The sequence below is a fragment of the Rhamphochromis longiceps genome, linkage group LG13 (assembly GCF_057381845.1).
Source record: "Rhamphochromis longiceps isolate RC_006_pf linkage group LG13, R_longiceps_female_GT1.1, whole genome shotgun sequence".
NCBI classification, from domain to species: domain Eukaryota; kingdom Metazoa; phylum Chordata; class Actinopteri; order Cichliformes; family Cichlidae; genus Rhamphochromis; species Rhamphochromis longiceps.
In genome coordinates, this window is record NC_140569.1 from 21,122,593 (window position 1) to 21,142,181 (window position 19,589).

Sequence of the window (19,589 nt, forward strand, 5' to 3'; positions counted from 1 at the left end):
GAAGGCCGGACGGTCCTGATCCCCAAGGACCCCAAGAAGGGACCGGTCCCCTCCAACTACCGACCAATAACCTGCCTCAGTACTACATGGAAGCTCCTGTCAGGCATCATATCGGCTAAGATGAACAGGCACATGGGTCAATACATGAGCGGGACACAGAAAGGAATTGGCAAGAATACCAGAGGCGCAAAACACCAGCTACTGGTAGACAGAACAATCAGCCGAGACTGCAAGACCAGACTGACCAACCTGTGCACTGCCTGGATTGATTACAAGAAGGCCTATGACTCAATGCCCCACAGCTGGATACTGGAATGCCTAGAATTGTACAAGATCAATGGGACCCTAAGAGCCTTCATCAGGAACTCAATGGGGATGTGGCGTACAACACTAGAGGCCAACTCCAAGCCCATAGCACAAGTCACCATCAAGTGCGGGATCTACCAAGGAGATGCTCTGTCCCCACTGCTGTTCTGCATAGGCCTGAACCCCCTCAGTGAGATCATTAACAAGACTGGCTATGGATACCGACTACGGAACGGAGCAGTTGTCAGCCACCTCCTGTACATGGATGACATCAAGCTGTATGCCAAGAGTGAACGAGACATCGATTCACTGATCCACACTACCAGGCTATACAGCAATGACATTGGAATGTCGTTCGGACTGGAGAAGTGTAGTCGGATGGTAACAAAGAGAGGGAAGGTAGTCAGAACTGAGGGGATTGAACTACCAGAAGGCAACATTGCAGACATAGAGGACAGTTACAAGTACTTGGGGATCCCGCAGACGAATGGGAACCATGAAGAGGCTGCTAGAAAAGCTGCAGCCACCAAGTACCTGCAGAGGGTCAGGCAAGTCCTGAGGAGTCAGCTGAATGGTAAGAACAAGATCCGGGCCATCAACACGTACGCCCTGCCCGTGATCAGGTACCCTGCTGGGGTAATAGGCTGGCCAAAGGAGGAGATAGAAGCCACTGACATAAAGACAAGAAAGCTCCTTACCATGCATGGAGGGTTTCACCCCAAGTCCAGCACCCTGAGGCTGTACGCTAAGCGGAAGGAAGGGGGCCGGGGACTGGTGAGTGTCAGCACCACAGTCCAGGATGAGACAACGAACATCCAAGAATACATCGGGAAGATGGCCCCAACTGACCGAGTGCTCAGTGAATACCTCAGGCAGCAGAAACCCAAGAAAGAGGAGGGAGACGAGGAACCATCATGGAAGGACAGGCCCCTGCACGGTATGTACCACCGGCAGATAGAGGAGGTGGCTGATATCCAGAAATCCTACCAGTGGCTGGACAAAGCTGGACTGAAAGACAGCACAGAGGCACTAATCATGGCAGCACAAGAACAAGCTCTGAGTACAAGATCCATAGAGGCTGGGGTCTATCACACCAGGCAAGACCCCAGGTGCAGGCTGTGTAAAGATGCCCCAGAGACAATCCAGCACATAACAGCAGGGTGCAAGATGCTAGCAGGCAAGGCATACATGGAACGCCATAACCAAGTGGCCGGCATAGTGTACAGGAACATCTGTGCGGAGTATAACCTGGAAGTCCCGAGGTCAAAATGGGAGATGCCCCCAAGGGTGGTGGAGAATGACCGAGCTAAGATCCTGTGGGACTTCCAGATACAGACGGACAAAATGGTGGTGGCTAACCAACCGGACATAGTGGTGGTAGACAAACAGAAGAAGACGGCCGTAGTGATCGATGTAGCGGTTCCAAATGACAGCAATATCAGGAAGAAGGAACACGAGAAGCTGGAGAAATACCAAGGGCTCAGAGAAGAGCTCGAGAGGATGTGGAGGGTGAAGGTAACGGTGGTCCCCGTGGTAATCGGAGCACTAGGTGCGGTGACTCCCAAGCTAGGCGAGTGGCTCCAGCAGATCCCGGGAATAACATCGGAGATCTCTGTCCAGAAGAGCGCAGTCCTGGGAACAGCTAAGATACTGCGCAGGACCCTCAAGCTCCCAGGCCTCTGGTAGAGGACCCGAGCTTGAAGGATAAACCGCCCGCAGGGGCGTGCTGGGTGTTATATATATATACATATACACATATAGTATATACACTGGGTGAATGTGCAGTAGTAGCAGCAAGCAGGTGAATTCTGTACATTAATATGAATAGATATCTGACTATTTTACAGGATAGACAATATAAACATATTTAAAATTAAAGGAATTGAAATGTACATTGTGCCTTGGTTTAGTGTCTGGAAGAGTCCTGTCTCAGTCAATTATAGATGATGTGAGAGGGCGGGTGTGTGTGTTTAGGGCACGGATGGCTTGGGGATAGAAGCTCCTCTTGAGTCTCTCTGTCCTTGCCTGGAAGATGCGGAACCTTCTACCAGATTGCAGAAGTTGGAACAGTTTGTTGCCAGGATGGGACGGGTCCTTCAGTATCTGCGCTGCTCTAGTCCGGCATCTCCTGGTGTAGGTGTCCTGAAGCGGCGGGAGAGCAATCCTGCAGCAGCGTTCTGCTGTACGGATCACTCTCTGGAGAGCTTTTTGGTCCTTCACACAGCTGTTCCTGAACCACGATGTCATGTTCTGTGTGAGGATGCTCTCCACAGCACCTGAATAGAAAATCCTGAGGATCTTTGGAGAGACCCTGAACTTCCTCAGTTGTCGTAGGTGATACAGGCGCTGCCTAGCCTTTTTGGTCTGGACCTGAATGTGGGCAGCCCATGTCAGGTCTGAGGAGATGTGGACACCAAGATACTTGAAGGACTGCACCCTCTCCACTGGAGCTCCATTGATGATAATGGGCTTGTAGTCTCTGTGCTGACCCCTTCTGAAGTCCACCACCAGCTCCTTGGTCTTGCTGACGTTCAGCTGGAGGTGGTTGTCCTGGCACCACGATGCCAGATTCTTCACTTCATCCATGTAGGCCGCCTCATCGTTGTTGGAGATGGCACCCAACACCACTGTGTCGTCAGCAAACTTCACAATGGTGTTGGAGCCATGGGTGGCCACACAGTCTGAAGTGTAGAGGGAGTAGAGCAGTGGCGAGAGGACACATCCCTGAGGTGCTCCTGTGTTGATGGTGATGCTGTTGGAGAAGCACCTGCCCACCCTCACCACCTGAGTTCTGCCAGTGAGGAAGTCCAACACCCATGCACACAGACGGCTGTTAAGTCCCAGATCCCTCAGCTTTGTGAACAGTCTGCAGGGCACTATTGTGTTAAACGCTGAACTGTAATCAACAAACAGCATTCGCACATAGTTACCCTGTTTCTTGTCCACGTGGCTGAGAGTGGTGTGTAGGACGTGGGCGATGGCATCCTCTGTGGATCTGTTGGATCTGTAGGCGAACTGCAGCGGATCTGTGGTGTCTGGGATGGAGGAGGAGATGATGTTCTTCAGCAGCCTCTCAAACACCTTCATTACTACCGAGGTCAGTGCAACTGGCCGGTAATCGTTCAGGGATGAGGGTTTGCTGTTCTTGGGCACAGGGATGATGGTGGATCTTTTGAAGCATGTGGGGACCACAGACTTCGCCAGGGACTCGTTGAAGATGTAAGTGAACACACCTGCTAGCTGGTCAGCACAGCAGCGCAGCAGACGGCCGGTGATACCGTCTGGCCCCGCCGCTTTACTAACAACTTTTATAGGAAAAAAATTCCAATGTGCTAAACCAAATTACTGATAAGGCATCAGTAGGCAAAAAAGCAACACAAACAAAAACACTTTAAGCATCAGCTGGCTTCAGTTTGTTTGCTAAATTACTCACTGAGGTTTAGATGAACAAGGTCCTTAACTTAAAGATCAAGTGTCAGAAAGAAGAGGGACATGTCTGTAAAGGTTCTCAGTCATCCAGGTCATCGTGGTCTAAAGAGCTTGGAACGAAAAGCGTCTGGACTTCTTTAAGTTTCTTGAAGATGTTTCACCTCTCATCCGAGAAGCTTCTTCAGTTCTAAAAACTGAAGAAGATGAACCATTTTCTTTCCAAGCTCTTTAGACAAAGAAGAGGGATATTTTCACAAAGAGAGTAACAACTGGTTCAACAGATGCTTAGAAGAGCTCATCTAGGCAAGGCAAGGCAAGGCAAATTTATTTGTATAGCACAATTCAACAACAAGGTGATTCAAAGTGCTTTACAGAGACATTAGAAACAAAAACAAATAAAAAGCATGATTTAAAATTGATTAAAACAAGCAAACAAACAAACTAACTAAACACACACATTTCACACCTGTTCGCGCGATCTGAACCCTTATCGTAAGGGGAGCTACCAGTCCTTCTGTGGACGAGCTACTTTCTATTTTAAATTCCCTGAATTTAAAATCTCTAGACCCAGTCGGGGAGCTACCCAGAGCTCTAATCCCACACCTGTTCGCGCGATCTGAACCCTTATCGTAAGGGGAGCTACCAGTCCTTCTGTGGACGAGCTACTTTCTATTTTAAATTCCCTGAATTTAAAATACTCTCTAGACCCAGTCTAGACCCAGCTGGGGAGCTACCCAGAGCTCTAAACCCACTTAACAAACAAACAAACAAAACAGTATATAAAATCAAAACAGATAAAATCAGAACAGTAGATAAAATCAGTAGTTAATGTAAGTTTTGAAATTTAAGCTTAACAAACAAACAAAACAGTATATAAAACCAAAACAGATAAAATCAGAAATAGATAAGATCAGTAGTTAGTGTAAGTTTTGAAATTTAAGCTTAAAAGTGTGGATTTGGTGCTTTATTCAAATGCAGCTGAGAATAGGTGAGTCTTCAACCTGGATTTAAATAAACTGAGTGTTTCAGCTGATCTGAGGCTTTCTGGGAGTTTGTTCCAGATATAAGGAGCATAAAAGCTGAATGCAGCTTCTCCGTGTCTGGTTCTGACTCTGGGAACTGATAAAAGACCGGATCCAGATGACCTGAGGGATCTGGAAGGTTCATACTGGGTCAGCAGGTCACTGATGTATTTTGGTCCTAAACCATTCAGAGCTTTATAGGCCAGCATCAGAACTTTAAAGTCTATCCTCTGACGGACAGGTAGCCAGTGTAAAGACCTCAGAGCTGGACTGATGTGGTCCACTTTTTTGGTCTTAGTGAGGACTCGAGCAGCAGAGTTCTGAATGAGCTGTAGTTGTCTGACTGGTTTTTTAGGTAGACCTGTAAAGATGCTGTTACAGTAATCAAGCCTACTAAAAATGAATGCATGGACTAGTTTTTCCAGGTCCTGTTGAGACATCAGATCTTTTATCCTTGAAATATTCTTGAGGTGATAGTAAGCTGACTTTGTTATTGTCTTAATGTGTTTTTCTAAGTTTAGGTCTGCATCCATCACTACACCCAAATTTCTCGCCTGGTTTGTGGTTTTTAGATGTATAGATTGAAGTTCTCTGGTGACCTGTAATCGTTTTTCTTTGGCGCCAAAGACTATTACTTCAGTTTTGTTTTTGTTTAGTTGGAGAAAATTGTGGCACAACCAGTCATTGATTTCCTCAATGCATTTACCAAGAGCCTGTACAGGGCCTCGGTCTCCTGGTGACATTGTGATATATATTTGTGTGTCATCTGCATAGCTGTGGTAGTTTATTTTGTTGTTCTTTATAATCTGTGCCAGTGGGAGCATGTAAATGTTAAACAGAGGGGGTCCCAAGATGGAACCTTGGGGAACTCCACATGTGATACTTGTCTGCTCAGATGTGAAGTTACCTATTGATACAAAGTATTTCCTGTTTTCTAAGTATGTTTTGAACCAGTTTAGTACAGTTCCTGAAAGACCTGCCCAGTTCTCCAGTCGTTTGAGTAATATGTTGTGGTCAACTGTATCAAATGCTGCACTGAGATCCAGTAAAACTAGGACTGACATTTTTCCACTGTCTGTATTCAGACATATGTCATTAAACACTTTTGTCAGAGCGGTTTCAGTGCTGTGGTTCTGTCTAAAACCTGACTGGAAGGCATCGTAGCAGTTATTCTGTTTTAAGAAGTAATTGAGCTGTTGAGAAACTGCTTTTTCAATGATCTTACTTAAAAATGGGAGATTTGAGATCGGCCTGTAGTTGTTCATTTGTGTCTTGTCAAGATTGTCCTTTTTCAGTATAGGTTTGATTACAGCAGTTTTTAGTGGTTCTGGAAACACACCTGACATTAAGGAAAAGTTGACGATCTGTAACAGGTCTGACTCTAAAGTCTTTGAGACCTTTTTGAAAAAACTTGTTGGCAGGACATCTAAACAGCAGGAGGAGGAGTTCAGTTGACCTAAGATGTCCTCCAGGTCTTTGCTGTTAACAGGGTGAAACTGTTTGATGGTGTTTAAACAGCTTTTCGGTGGACACAGTACATATCCTGGATCTGCTGTTGATGTTCCAACTGCTTGTCTAATCTTTTGGATTTTGTCTGTGAAGAATTTGGCAAAGTCATTGCAGGCCATGGTTGAATGAAGTTCAGCTGCCACTGACACAGGAGGGTTTGTTAGCCTGTCAACTGTAGAAAATAAGACCCGAGCATTATGGCTGTTTTTAGTGATGATGTCAGAGAAGTAGGACCTTCTTGTACTCCTCAGTTGTAAATTATAATTGTGAAGTTTCTCTTTATAGATGTCATAATGAACCTGGAGGTTTGTTTTTCTCCATCTGCGCTCAGCTTTCCTACACTCTCTTTTTTCATTTTTCACTAGTGTGGAGTTTCTCCATGGAGACTTTTTCCTTCCAGAGATAACCTTCACCTTAATGGGGGCAATAGTGTCCATTACATTTAACATTTTTGCATTAAAGCTATTGACGAGCTCATTGACTGAACCTTTGGACAGGTCAGGTGTTAATGGGAAGACCTGGTTAAAGATCTCACTACTGTCTTCAGTTATACACCGTTTTGTGATCACTGCTGTTGATATATTTGTGTGGGCTGAGATTTTACTTTCAAAGAAAACACAGTAAAGATCAGATAAGCCCACATCAGACACAGTAATGTTTGAAATGCTCAGGCTCTTGGAGATCAGTAGGTCGAGAGTGTGTCCTCTATTATGTGTGGCCTCTGTTACATGCTGAGTCAGCCCAAAGTTGCCCAGAGTGTTACTCAGGTCTTTAGTCCCTTTGTCCTGAGGGTTGTCCACATGGATGTTAAAATCCCCAACAATAATTACACAGTCGAAATCAACACAGATCACAGACAGCAGTTCACTGAGGTCATTAAAAAAGTCTGTGCAGTATTTGGGAGGCCTGTAAACATTAAGAAACACAACTTTGGATGGGGCCTTCAGCTGTAAAGCCACATATTCAAAAGACTGAAAACTTCCAGGAGATAGCTGCTTACATTGAAATGATTCATTAAATAAGACAGCGACCCCTCCTCCTCTCCTGCTCACCCTGGCCTCACTGATAAAACTGTAGTTAGGAGGGGTCGTCTCGATGAGAACAGCTCCACACCAATAATGAACCCTCTTTTGAAGTGAACTGCTGATAGTCAAGCTATCAGCAGTCCTGACCTGCTGATAGTCAAGCTATCAGCAGGTCAGGATGACACAGAACAGAAATATGAGTAATCCAAACAGTGTGCAGCGCCATGAAATCTGTGCCCCTCATCTGACCCAGTAACCCGTTTCTTCACTTCTGGCTAAAACATTTTTCTTTACACATGAATCCAAAATTCCAAATTCAATGGAAAAAGTACCTGTGGATACAGTAGCATGACTGCCTTGTTTAAAGGCACTACTAAATTGTAATCTCAAAAAAGAAAAAAAGAACATCCTATTTTGTATTATATGCAAGGAATGACAAGAACACCCCTGTTGCATGTGAAAATCCTTCTGCTCTAATTTACACAATAGCACATTAAGGTTCAACACGAGAAAGCAAACAAATTGCAAACAAATTTACAGCTGCATACAATGCAACTCCCACACGATTTTATAAGACAGCATTGTGAAGTGACAATAAAAGCTAAAATCCCTAATTACAAACTAAAGTACAGGAATAAACCTAAGGGAATAAACCCTGAGGTGGATCTGTCTGCTTGATTCTCTTTTAAGTATTCAGGTGGAAAACATGAGTGATAAATGAGTGGAAAATATGCATTGCCTTATCTGTCTGTGTCTCCCATCAGAGGTTTCTCACAGCTGTAAATATGGAGAACATCTGGCCCTCAAATGTAGATCAACAGCAAGATGAACACAGGTTAGGGACATTTTTTGCCAGCACTTTGTCTTAGGAGAAAGCATGAGCATAGCATATTTCCAATATATCACATGGTTAACTTTAGAACTAACCGGCCATTTCTCAGGACTTCTTGAACTTAAAATGACTTTTGACTTATTGCTTTTGGCTCACAAAAATTAAACCACAGATAGGTAATCTGAGCAAAGTATAAGTTAGCACCAGGTGAACAGGCACTTCTGCAGGGTTAAAAGAAACTATCTGCTTCACAAGTAAGCAAACAAGATTTGCTAATGATCACATCTGGCAAAATTATGGACAAAGGGAGTTACTGAACTTTTGGAGAAACTGAGGAAAAATTAGAGAACCAGTAAATAAAGTCATACCAGTGCTATGGATGGAATCATAACATTTACTGAGCTTTTATGTCATCAGACCCATCTCCAATGACAACTGAGCAAAACTGCCTCCCTAAACGGGTTTTGTCAAACCACCCTGAAATCATTTTGGGAACAGCGATCTGTGGTGGATGCATGCAACTGTGCCCAGCTGTGTACTAACCGCAATCAGATAATTGGTTGACAAAATGCAGAGGACAATTTACCAGTAAGCTAAACTTGTGACGTCCACTAAAATTCAACAAAACAGGCAAAAATGACTTGACTAATCCACAAGACTCAGATAAATTACCTAACTAAACATTTAGATGCCTGTACGTCTTAACATCAACATAATTCTTATATCAACTTTCAGCCTAGTTTGACCTAGTTTGTGGCAAGGCTGTACTGGTTTTTACAGCAAAACCCTCATTTTTTATAATGTATTCTGTATGCAAAGGCCTGTTACATGAATGTGAGAATGTAAATACTACTAGAGTATATGTTCATCATTATTACATTATATATATTTACTTTCTGATAAGATATATATCACTATTTCAATCTACAACCCGACACGTGTGGTGGAAAGTAAGATAAAGTCTATTGATTCAACATGTCTTGTTTCTGAATTTCTGATTTGTCCCATCAAGTAAAACAAAATGTACAGAAGTACTAATGTTGAGCAAGCACGCCCTGACTGATGAAGTGTGTCTTCAAACTCTGCAGATCACTGTACTTCAGCCAGATAATGGCTATGAACCAAGCTTTCCACTTTCAAGCTGGGAAATCTGAATGTATCATTGTGCTCCAAAGTTTCGCTGAATTGAGTTACAAAAATGGACATGCAGATTTAAAACATGTGCCTTGAGTTGACAACACAGTCAACAAATCTTAAAAGATGTTCAGCAAAGGCTGTGATATTATAACATAGAATCTATATTTTAGATTTTATTTTTTATAAGTATTCTTGCTTTGGATATTTTCAAAGGAATGCGTTGCTTTATTAAAAAGGCACTATATATGTTGTTAGTCACTAAAAGCATGTTGGTATAAAGCAGCACTGTAATGGCAATTCAAAGTAAACACATATCTTTTCTGTTTTCTTTGGTGCAACTCCCCACATTCCATGAATTGTTTTCTTCTAGATTGATGGCAGGCCAGGCAAAGATAAACAGTTTTAAATCCTTGTGGATAACTTTTAATAATTCATAGATCACAGAACAACCCCTGCAACAGATTGGCAACCTGGGTAGGGTGTACTCTGCATCTCGATCCGTGATAGCTTTGATAAGCTCCAGCCTAACCATTAGCAAAAGAAGATGGATGGATGACAGCACAAACTAAACCCTTTCAATAATTTTTTTTAATTGAAAGCAGCTTTGAGTCACAGGTGAGTAAAGATATCACAGGTCACATGATTTTTCATTACTGAGGCATTTTGACCGTGGGTGATGTAACTTAGCATTAAACGATTCACGCTATTGAGTACAGAGCTCACAGTGTCTATGATCTGAAGATTCCTGCATGCATATGCACCTATGCCCTGGCTCCAAGGATTGGATTCTGTAAGGTTTTATCCTAGTCAAACAAGTGCAGGATCAGGAAGTTCTAGTTTCAGAGTTTTGCTGACTTATGATCGCTTCAATGGGAGAAGCCCCAATAATAAAACTGGCTGAAGTGCCATTATAGTAATTCCAGTCTCCGGTGTGGTACTAGAATCCAGACTGAACACTTAGATGTATCAGACATGAAAATGTGGCTACCGGAAGCAAAGATAAAAAAAACGAATGACAAAAGATCCTGTAGCAATCTGTCTTGATGTGTTACGTTGTGTACAGCAATCAACCAGCTCGGAAACCAGCTTGTTTGCTTTTGCTTATTTAGGTCTGATGGCTGCAGTGTTTTGGTTCCCTGCTGTGTGTAGTCTTTCGTTGGCTCATTTTCATTCATCTTCAGTCCTGAAAGCCCTTGAACCTAACCACCAGAGGAATGTTTTTTCTTTGTTTGTTAAGCAACTTAACACAGGCCTATGAATCATTTAAGCAAAGAAATACCAAACTCAAGGGATGAACCAGTGCTGTATCTATGCATCACAGACAATTTAACTGGAACCAGTTTTAAACTTTGCTACCAGTCACAGAGAATCAGGGAGAAAAGGATGAGTTATGCCAACTTACAAAAGAACTGGACTAAAAATCAGTGCCAACAGGTCTTGTGGAATGATAAATCCAATATTTTTATGGGGGCTTTTTAGCCTTTATTGTGATAGGAAAGTGCAGAAAAGACAGGAAAGCTGAGTGAAAGACTAGGGGAAGAATGCATAAAATGGCCTTGGGGCAAATTTGAAACCAGACCTCTACATTAGCCTTATAATATATGGGAGGCTTGCTGAACTTACTGAGCTAAACTGGCACCCCAATGATTTGTTGTTCTATGTATGAAGGAGGTAAAGAGAGAGGTACAGCCATCTGTAAGACACAGAAGGCTCTGTCATGGCTCGGTGCTGGATTTCAGCCAGTAGCATTAGGGATATTGTCAAAACTGATGGAATTATGGATGTAGAGAATTACCATCAATTGAACACTTTCAGTCATGAATAGGCTTTCCCAGAGCTTGGACCTCCACATTATTGAAGCAGTTTGCGTCCATCTTTACGGAATCAAAGGAAGCCAACATCCAAAGAAGAAGAGCTTTGGATGTTTTTAAGAAGCCTGGAGAACTATTCCTGAAGACTACATAAAGAGGAGTTCAAGATGTGTTGAAGAATAATGATTGTCATACCAAAAATTGACTTTCATCACTGGAATTATAGAATCTGTACTTTTGGCTTGCATGAATTCACATGTTTCAAAAAAGAAAATGCTGCACCTATTTCTTATTTTCATAGCATAATGTAAAGAAATGAACAGTACCTCAAGATTTTTGTATAGTATTGTAGATATCGCACTATAGACTGCATAGTTACATAGGCTACCTTGCTCACTAACCTAGCTAGGGTTAGCTCCCTACAAAAAAAAGGTGAATATTGCTAAAATGTTAAACTCAGTTCAATCCACAAACTGATAGGTGGCATCAAGTAAATCATTTGTCACATTTAAAGTATTGTGTTGACTATACTACGCAGTGAGTACAGACAAAGACACCTTAATAAGTCGTCCCAGAGGAGATCATTCAGTTTTCATTGGAATATGAAGCAAAGATATTTTTTTGAGGCACATCATTGCATATTTATCTATACACAAAAACAAACAGTAATCAGAGTCTTACCTGTGGTGTAGCAGGGTTGAAGGCCACATTAAGCACAGTGTCTGAGTGGTTTTGTAATCTGTGGAGATAGTTGCTGCTACGGATGTCATACACATAGGCCTGCAATTAAGGACACAATGAATGTATACAGAAGCTTAGTGTGTACCATTGTACTTACAACACACAATTATGTTCTGACGAGCATGATGATAATGCAGATCAACTTGAGTATCATTTCAGCTTCAAGGGTAAATGTTTATCTTTTTTTGTACTTCCAGACACAAATGACATTTAATATACAGTGCATGTATATAGTAAAATGTCCAGCCAAGATTGATTGCTAGGGGTAAATGTCCAAAGCCCAAATTTCTTGTAAACAGGAGTATTAAAGCGATTAAAGCTTGTCCAGAAATCAGACATGTAGCAGACACTAAAAGTCACGCCAAAGTCAATCATCCTTTGTGCTGGACTAATCTCAAAATAACTGAAGTTCAATAGAGTAAATAAACAGGGTATTTTAGCAGTTTTTCAGTAATTAACAAAATCTGTAATTTATCAAAACACGGTTTGCATTCTTTTTGTGTCCTATGCTTCTTCTTATATTTACTGAGTAGTTTCCTGATTCCTGAGTGCTCGGATAACCTGTGATATAAATAATGGTAAACAGTGATGAAGAAGGTCAATTTAAACACCTGAGTGTTGGATGCTGATTTTCAGCTTTAAAAACTGTGTAAGTGTAAATTTTAATGTTAAAGCATAAATACTCATACTGAAGTTTGTTGCACAGACAGATGTCAAAATAGTGAACATCTCAAAATCAAGCTGCCATTACCAGTTATAACAAAGCCTTGCAGATACTGCGTGTTACTAGTGTATTTTGCTTTGAGGTAGTTAGGAATTGTTAATCACCCCTGTGGGAGTTGTGGATTTTATACTTCCTCTCGTTGATTTAAAAAAGAAAAACCCCCAAAATCGTTAGCGTACTGAATGTCTCCATCTGTTTCATTTGAGACCTTAGAACAGAAAGTTTGTTATTGTATGCTTTTTCTAAATATAATCAGTAAGTTTTTAGAAAAATGCATTAACCTCAGTGCCATAAGGACAGATAAAAACAGATGTGGGGATGTCTGCTACAAGATGAAGATTCATCAAATTCCTGCAGCTGTTTTGTATCATGTTTCCCCGAAAAAAAGAAAAAAAAAAAACCCTGCTTCAAATGAATCCTGTCAAAAGAGTGACTCCTGTCTAAGGCTTATGAAGTGTGTGATGCCTGAAAGGGATTTAGGTATATGGAAGAAAAAAGTTATCTTAGGAATGTTTTAATATCACATGGATCACATGATGTATTAGTTTATGTCAATAGTAACTGAAACGGAGCAGAGCCCAGGGTCAGGAGGGTTTGCAATATATCACTGAGCATATATTCTGATTAATAAATTGATAATTAAGTCACAGTTTCATGATAAGAAATAATACATATTTCATCTGTATATAGAAAAGCTAAATATCAGCCATGCTAAAATGATATTCCACTTCGGTTACTTTTGGGCTAAGTTTTTTGGAAAATGTGTAATATGATCTAGGGAGTCTTTTTTAGACTATTCAGGTTCCTTTTTTTTCCATGATTGCTTTTTGATATATTAAGACAAGTACAAATGTGTCTGGCTCATATAAGTCTCAAGGCAGCTACAAATAAATACGATGTAGCTCACTACCGTATACTCTCCCGGTTTCCAAGAAACGCTGGAAATGACCGATCTCAACAGAGATGCAAAAGTCTGTGCTGTGCTGAGTCCCCATAATTAATAAGAATCAGCAGCATGCATATATTATTCCACTGCTTTCAACAAGCACGTATACGAGAAGAACAGAGAGATGGATAAGGAAAAGGGAGGCTGTCTTCTGGAAACGTCTTGAAAGTCAGGCAAGCTCTGGAAAAGCAATTAAACAGTTGTGCTTCAACATGAATGTTGACTTCTTTGGAAAAAGGGTTGAATCCAAATAAAAATCTCTGAGTCAAGCACAAACAGTCCTTTCCTTAAATGGAGGTAAAACTGATAAAGATATTAATCATTTTTGCTGCTATTTTTACCTTCCTAAGGTCAGTTATGTTGTAGTTTTAACTTGGGTGACAACATTTATTAGCCAAACATTAGCAGGTAGAGAACTCTAAAACTAGGGTGCCACATGTGAGACAGCTCTGGCATCCATGCGAGCAAGTCTGAGACTGAAAGTGAATCTATAGGAAGGAGGATCGGGGGAGCAGGCGGTGAGGAGATACGGCATCTTGGGAGATATGAAAAGGTTAGGGTTTGGGAATTAATTTTTAAAGTTAATCTTGTAGGTCTCAGTGATTTTGCGATGAGTAGAGGTATTATATAATTAGTGGATTTAGAATCAGTCTTGTTGAAGCCATCACATTTTGCCAAACCAAGGCCATAGCTTTTTTTCTTTGTCCCGAACTGAACCACTTGGTTCTACAGTGCACAAGTCACGTGTTTGGTTTGCTTTCCTTCTTAACACCAGTTTGAGTGATCTTACCTGTAGTGTCCTGTAATGGTACAATTTAAATTTCCATTTCTACCAACTCCTCCAAAAGCCATTCTGAATACCTGTGCCATGGGCATTTCGCCAAGCAGGATCATGTAACATAAATGTTTTACAACCAGGACATGTATATCTATTTTATGTCTATATTATGTCTAAAATACTTGGCCATCTCTCAGGTGCTGTGTCAGGTCTTTGCTGGATTATTCCTGTTTCTTAAGGACATGAGATGCACTTGATCAGTGTGTCCGATGACATCAGAAAGCCAACTCTGCTTTTAAGTGCTTTTTACGTTAGTTCTGCATAACCTATGTAGACTTTATCAATCAATAAATAAATCAAACAAACCGTCTGATACTTTGACCTCACTCTCAACCAGGCTGCCCATCCCTGAGCCTGGTTCTGCCAGACATTTCTTCCTGTTAAAAGGGAGCTTTTCCTTCCCACTGTTGCCAAATGGATGCTTGTAGTGGGTTGTTTGACTTGTGGGGTTTTCAGTTATTGTACAATCTTTACCTTACATTATAAAGCACCTTGAGGCAACTGTTGTTGGTGCAATATAAATAAACCTGAATTGAACTTTTATAGGAAAAAACAAGATGAAGAACAGCCTAGATATTGCAAAAGGTCAAAACTTTTCTGTTTCACTTTATAATGTTTTAATCCCTATGATGATTTCTTTTTATCTGTTTGCAATGTATACAGGTGGCTTTGATGGACCCAGTGAGACTGCTTACACAGTTATCCTCAGAGCCTGTGGCAATGAAGCGTCCACATGGCGAAACGGCTGAAGAGCAGGGCTGGCAGCGATTTACATGGTTCTCATAACGCCGTACACACCTGGTGAGAAGAAGCACACAGTGGTAAGAAATCACTGATGTTAATAAATTCAAACAACTTTATGTGACGGACAGACTTGATGCGTGACCAGTGATCCTTTATATTAGTTTGTATGTTATAAGGCTATCTAAAAGGTTTTACTGGGTCTAGTAAACTTAAAATAAATGTTTGGGAACTGGGATATCTTTGCTATGCATGCTAATTCACAGTGCACACATTACGATGCTGAAGCGTTGAGCTGAAGGTGCAAAATATATGGAACAGAAGGAGAACGGCACTCCATGGACTGCTTTACAAACAACTGAACCAGCTGAGCACAGGGAGTTGAGCATGACTCAAGGAAAACACAGGAAAGAGACTTCGTTAATGAAAAATGTTTCCCTCATGCAACTTCTGTGCTGTTTCATTTGGTTTGCAAAGGCATGTAATGTCTTTGCAATGCCACTAACAGGTAACTAAGCTAGTGCCTCTATATGGGCTGGCATACTGGCAGGCCAGTCCTTTGACAGCATCTGGTGAGAGCATGTCTTTGACATTCACATGCTAATGTCATTAAGTTGGGCTAAAAGTAGGGCATATTCACCGACCATAAAGAAATCTGATATACCCAGTACCAGAACTTTATGGAACTTATAATGTTGAGTTGGTGCTAAGACTGTGCCAGAAAACTGTTGATTCAGTTTAATGGCATGCTTACTTTCATTGCTCTTCTCTCATATTCAATGGGATTACTTAATTATCTCTTTTTTTCAGGATGACGACATTGTCAGCTGACTATGACATTTGCTCATGTAGCCCTCAATAAAAAGGCCATATGACAGAACAGAGGCAACAAGATGGGACAGTCCATAGGTTTTGCTCTTCAGATTTTGGAAAGATTTCGAAGAGTTATTTCTTAAATATTGAACTTTTTCGTCACAAAAAAACTTCTTTTCTTTTATAATACACAAACTTTCTGTCTGTGTTTGCTTCATTTTTCATCAACTCCTACAAGATCAGGAGTTTAGCAGCCAAACTTGACATGCAGGTACATTTTAGGCCCATGAAGGTTCTTATCTATATCAGCAATGGTTACAGGTGCATCTTCACCATATAAAAGTGTTTTATCAATTTAAATTTATGACAATAAAGTCTTATTTATATCCACAAAAGCTATTTTTAAAATCATACACTAAAACTATATAGTGTTGCCTATAGCAGCAACCTAGCAACAAAACCAATTTTTGTATTTATGCACTGAAAATTATTAAAGAGGATTAGGGCCACTGGGAAAAAAAAGTGGTCACGTTTTTATTTTCTTCTTTTCCAGACTGACTTTTTTCTCGGAATTCTGACTTTTTCCTCTGAATGATTATTTCTCAGAATTCTGACTTTTTTCTCAGAATCCTGACTTTTTTCCCCAGAATTTTGAGATTAAAGTCAGAATTCTGACTTTTTTCTCCTAATTCTGACTTTTTTCTCAGAATTCTGTAAAAGAAGAAAAAAAAAAGACTTGCCCACTTTTTTTTTCGGTGGCCCTAATCCTCTTTCGTAGAAAATACCTCATAGAAACATAATTTGAATTTCAACAGCACAAACAGGCCAAACAATACTGTAGCACATACAAGTTATTTAGATGAACAGCGAGATAACTGGGAATTACCTGTTCTGATTTCTAGGGCAACATTTCTACATCTTAACATTTCTGCGCTGCAACAGTGCTTACACAAATTGTCACTACTGCACTTTAAAAAACACTTTAGCAGTTCACAGTAAGCACTCATCTGGTTTTCTAGGCCAGAGCGTGAAAGCGAATGTTTTGACTGAAGAAGGGAAGATGAGTTACACACATACACACTCTATGTTGTGTAAGTGATAACTATCTGGCATTTTGCAGATCACTACACCAGAGGGTATGATCCTCTTGAGTGAGAGCCAATACAGTTATTGAATCCACTTGGGTATTCGGTGTAATCATCAAGGTAATCAGCAGGGTAATCCTAGCTCATTATATTCTGCCAATGAATTTCAGAATATTTAACTGCCCCAGAGCATATCAGATAAGAGCTGGCTTTTTCTTAATATTACTTCATGTAAATACATTGTTTATGTATTTCTTCACATATATTCAGACGGATTAAATTATGGAAAGAGAAGCAGATCACCATCTGTTCTCTATTTTTAGAATTGGCATGTCATCGATTTTGAATCATGCTTAATGCTGGTGTGTACACCCTTCAACTGGAACATTGCATACATATCAAAATACAAGTGGTGACTGAAAGGTTATGGCTTTAAAAGTACTTTAACCAATATAGTGGATCTATACAGTATACTAAACTAATTGTTTGGCAAAGTGGCCATGGTCATCACGTGCTGATGGACAACAGCTGTCCTGGCAATCCTGCAGCTGTCAAACGAAACATGACCACTTATTTAATCAGCACCTTCTAAGAAAATGCCTGGTCTGATTGAGTTCCTGAGTAATCTTATTCTCTGCTTGTCAGCACAAATTCAGTGCATCATCGCATAAAATTTTTCGATGAAAAGACATTTCCATTTTAACTATTGTGCATTTCTATTGAAATAATTTAACGCCATTACAATTATCATGGGATAGAGACAACATTTGCGTCACATATCTGAAATGTCCCGGTACATATAAGGGTCAGTTCATCAAACTTACACAAACACGCACACAGTCGTGTTTTCATATCCTTGTGCGGACATCTAAGTGACAAAATGCTTTCCCTAGCCACTTGCATTAAACCTAACCTTTAAAAGTGAATGCAAAGCCCTAACCCTTACCCTATTCCGAACGCATAACCTAATTGTATCCCTGACACTAAAACCACATTTTGAGTCTCAAAAATGCCTTTAAACTTATGGGGCGATAGATTTTGTCCCCATAAGGGACTTGTTGGTCCCCGCAAGTTTAGTAAACTTCGAATTTTGGGTCCCTGCAAAGATATTTGATAAACAATTTTTAACACTGATTTGATTACTTTGATTAGCAGTAAACAAGACTGAAATATTTATTTAGTGGCCTGGTGCCATGTTTTGTGGTTAATAGTCGTTAATTGTTTTCATCCATGCATATGTTTCACCTCCAAAGAACTCTGCGTACTGAGGGATGTTTGATAAAACCTCTTAAAATGAGGGGTTGACCTAGAAACGAGCCACAAATATTTATCAGATAGCATTAAGATTTGATGGAGGGACGGAAGAGGAGTTACACATGGAAGCAGCTTCAGACATGAAAGAATGAAATAATTAATAATGCCGTTCAACTCGGCCCAAAAAAAAAAGAAGAAAGGAAAAAAAAAATCCAAATCACTGAGGAATGTTTGTGTAAGAAAATGTTGAAGTTAGTCGAATGTAAGGTCATCTTTAAAGTCTCAACAAAAGAAGTGTAATAAAAATGATTTCTTCCCTAACGTTCTTGGACTTATGAGAATCTGGAGGATTTGGTGAAATAACACTAGACTCAGAAGCCAACCTTCATCCAGGTTTGTCAACAGGTGATAAAGGTTGAATAGGAATGTTACAAATTTTGGCAAAATAATTTCATAATGAAAAAGACATTTTCAGAATTTCCAAGCATATTGATCACTATCACTTCCTTCAATGTATAGTATTAGGAGAACATCTTGAGCTAGCCCTCAATTCCTTATATTTTGCTAACAAGGAGACATTCTAATCCTTTCTTAAAGTAGTCTTGTGCAAGAGTTATCCAGGCTTCAGGCCAATGCTTGTACCTGACTGTCTTCAGAGGAATGTTTTTGTTTTTGTTTGTTTGTTAAACCACTTAACTTTTACCTATGAATCATTTAAGCATAAAAAAGCCACTAAATCAAGGGATGACCAGGAGTGTCTTCATCTTTATCTTTTGGCACTTTGTTACTAGCAGCCAGTTGCAAAGACACACATTTTCTTCCCATTTCTTTATCTGGCTTTATCAAAATGCTAAAGATAAAAGAATTTTGCAGATCTAAAATAGTATTTTTGTACTAACAATGTAATTCCAACAAAGCTATTAGCTGAAAACTTGGCATGTCTGTACATGTTGTGCAGTATGCCCTTAAAAAACATCTGTGGAAACTAGACAAGTGCAGCACAAAAGATGAAGAGGCATCTGAAAAGAATTCTTTCATACTGATGACTCCAAATTTGACATTTTTAGTTTAAATTGTTGTCAATGTGTACAGAGGAGGTACAACAATGAGAACATTAGCTACTGATACAACAGTGCTCATGGTGTTGAAAATATGAACGCCGAAAAGTACAATCAGATTGTGATCCACCCGTGAAATACCATCTAGAAAGTCGGCTATGCTTACCTATTTAAAAAACTAAAATGTTAAAAACAAAAAACAAAAAAAACAAAACAACAGTTGACAAACTGATCTGTGACATCAGGGTTACTTGATCCTTTATATACTTTGCTCAAAACTTTTGCAAAAAGAAATCTTATGTAGTAAATCATTTACTA

At 40.3% G+C, this 19,589-nt stretch overlaps 1 protein-coding gene across 1 annotated transcript in view; it reads right to left on the reverse strand.

The window, feature by feature from the left end:
• wdr27 (WD repeat domain 27) overlaps positions 1–19,589 on the reverse strand; it is a 50,685-nt gene that overhangs the window by 10,440 nt on the left and 20,656 nt on the right. Inside the window, exons 22-23 of the mRNA XM_085428402.1 lie at positions 15,016–15,118; positions 11,753–11,851 (exon numbers count right to left, since the gene is read on the reverse strand). Of these exons, the coding sequence (XP_085284528.1) occupies positions 11,753–11,851; positions 15,016–15,118 (202 nt within the window). The remainder of the gene's footprint in view (positions 1–11,752; positions 11,852–15,015; positions 15,119–19,589) is intronic.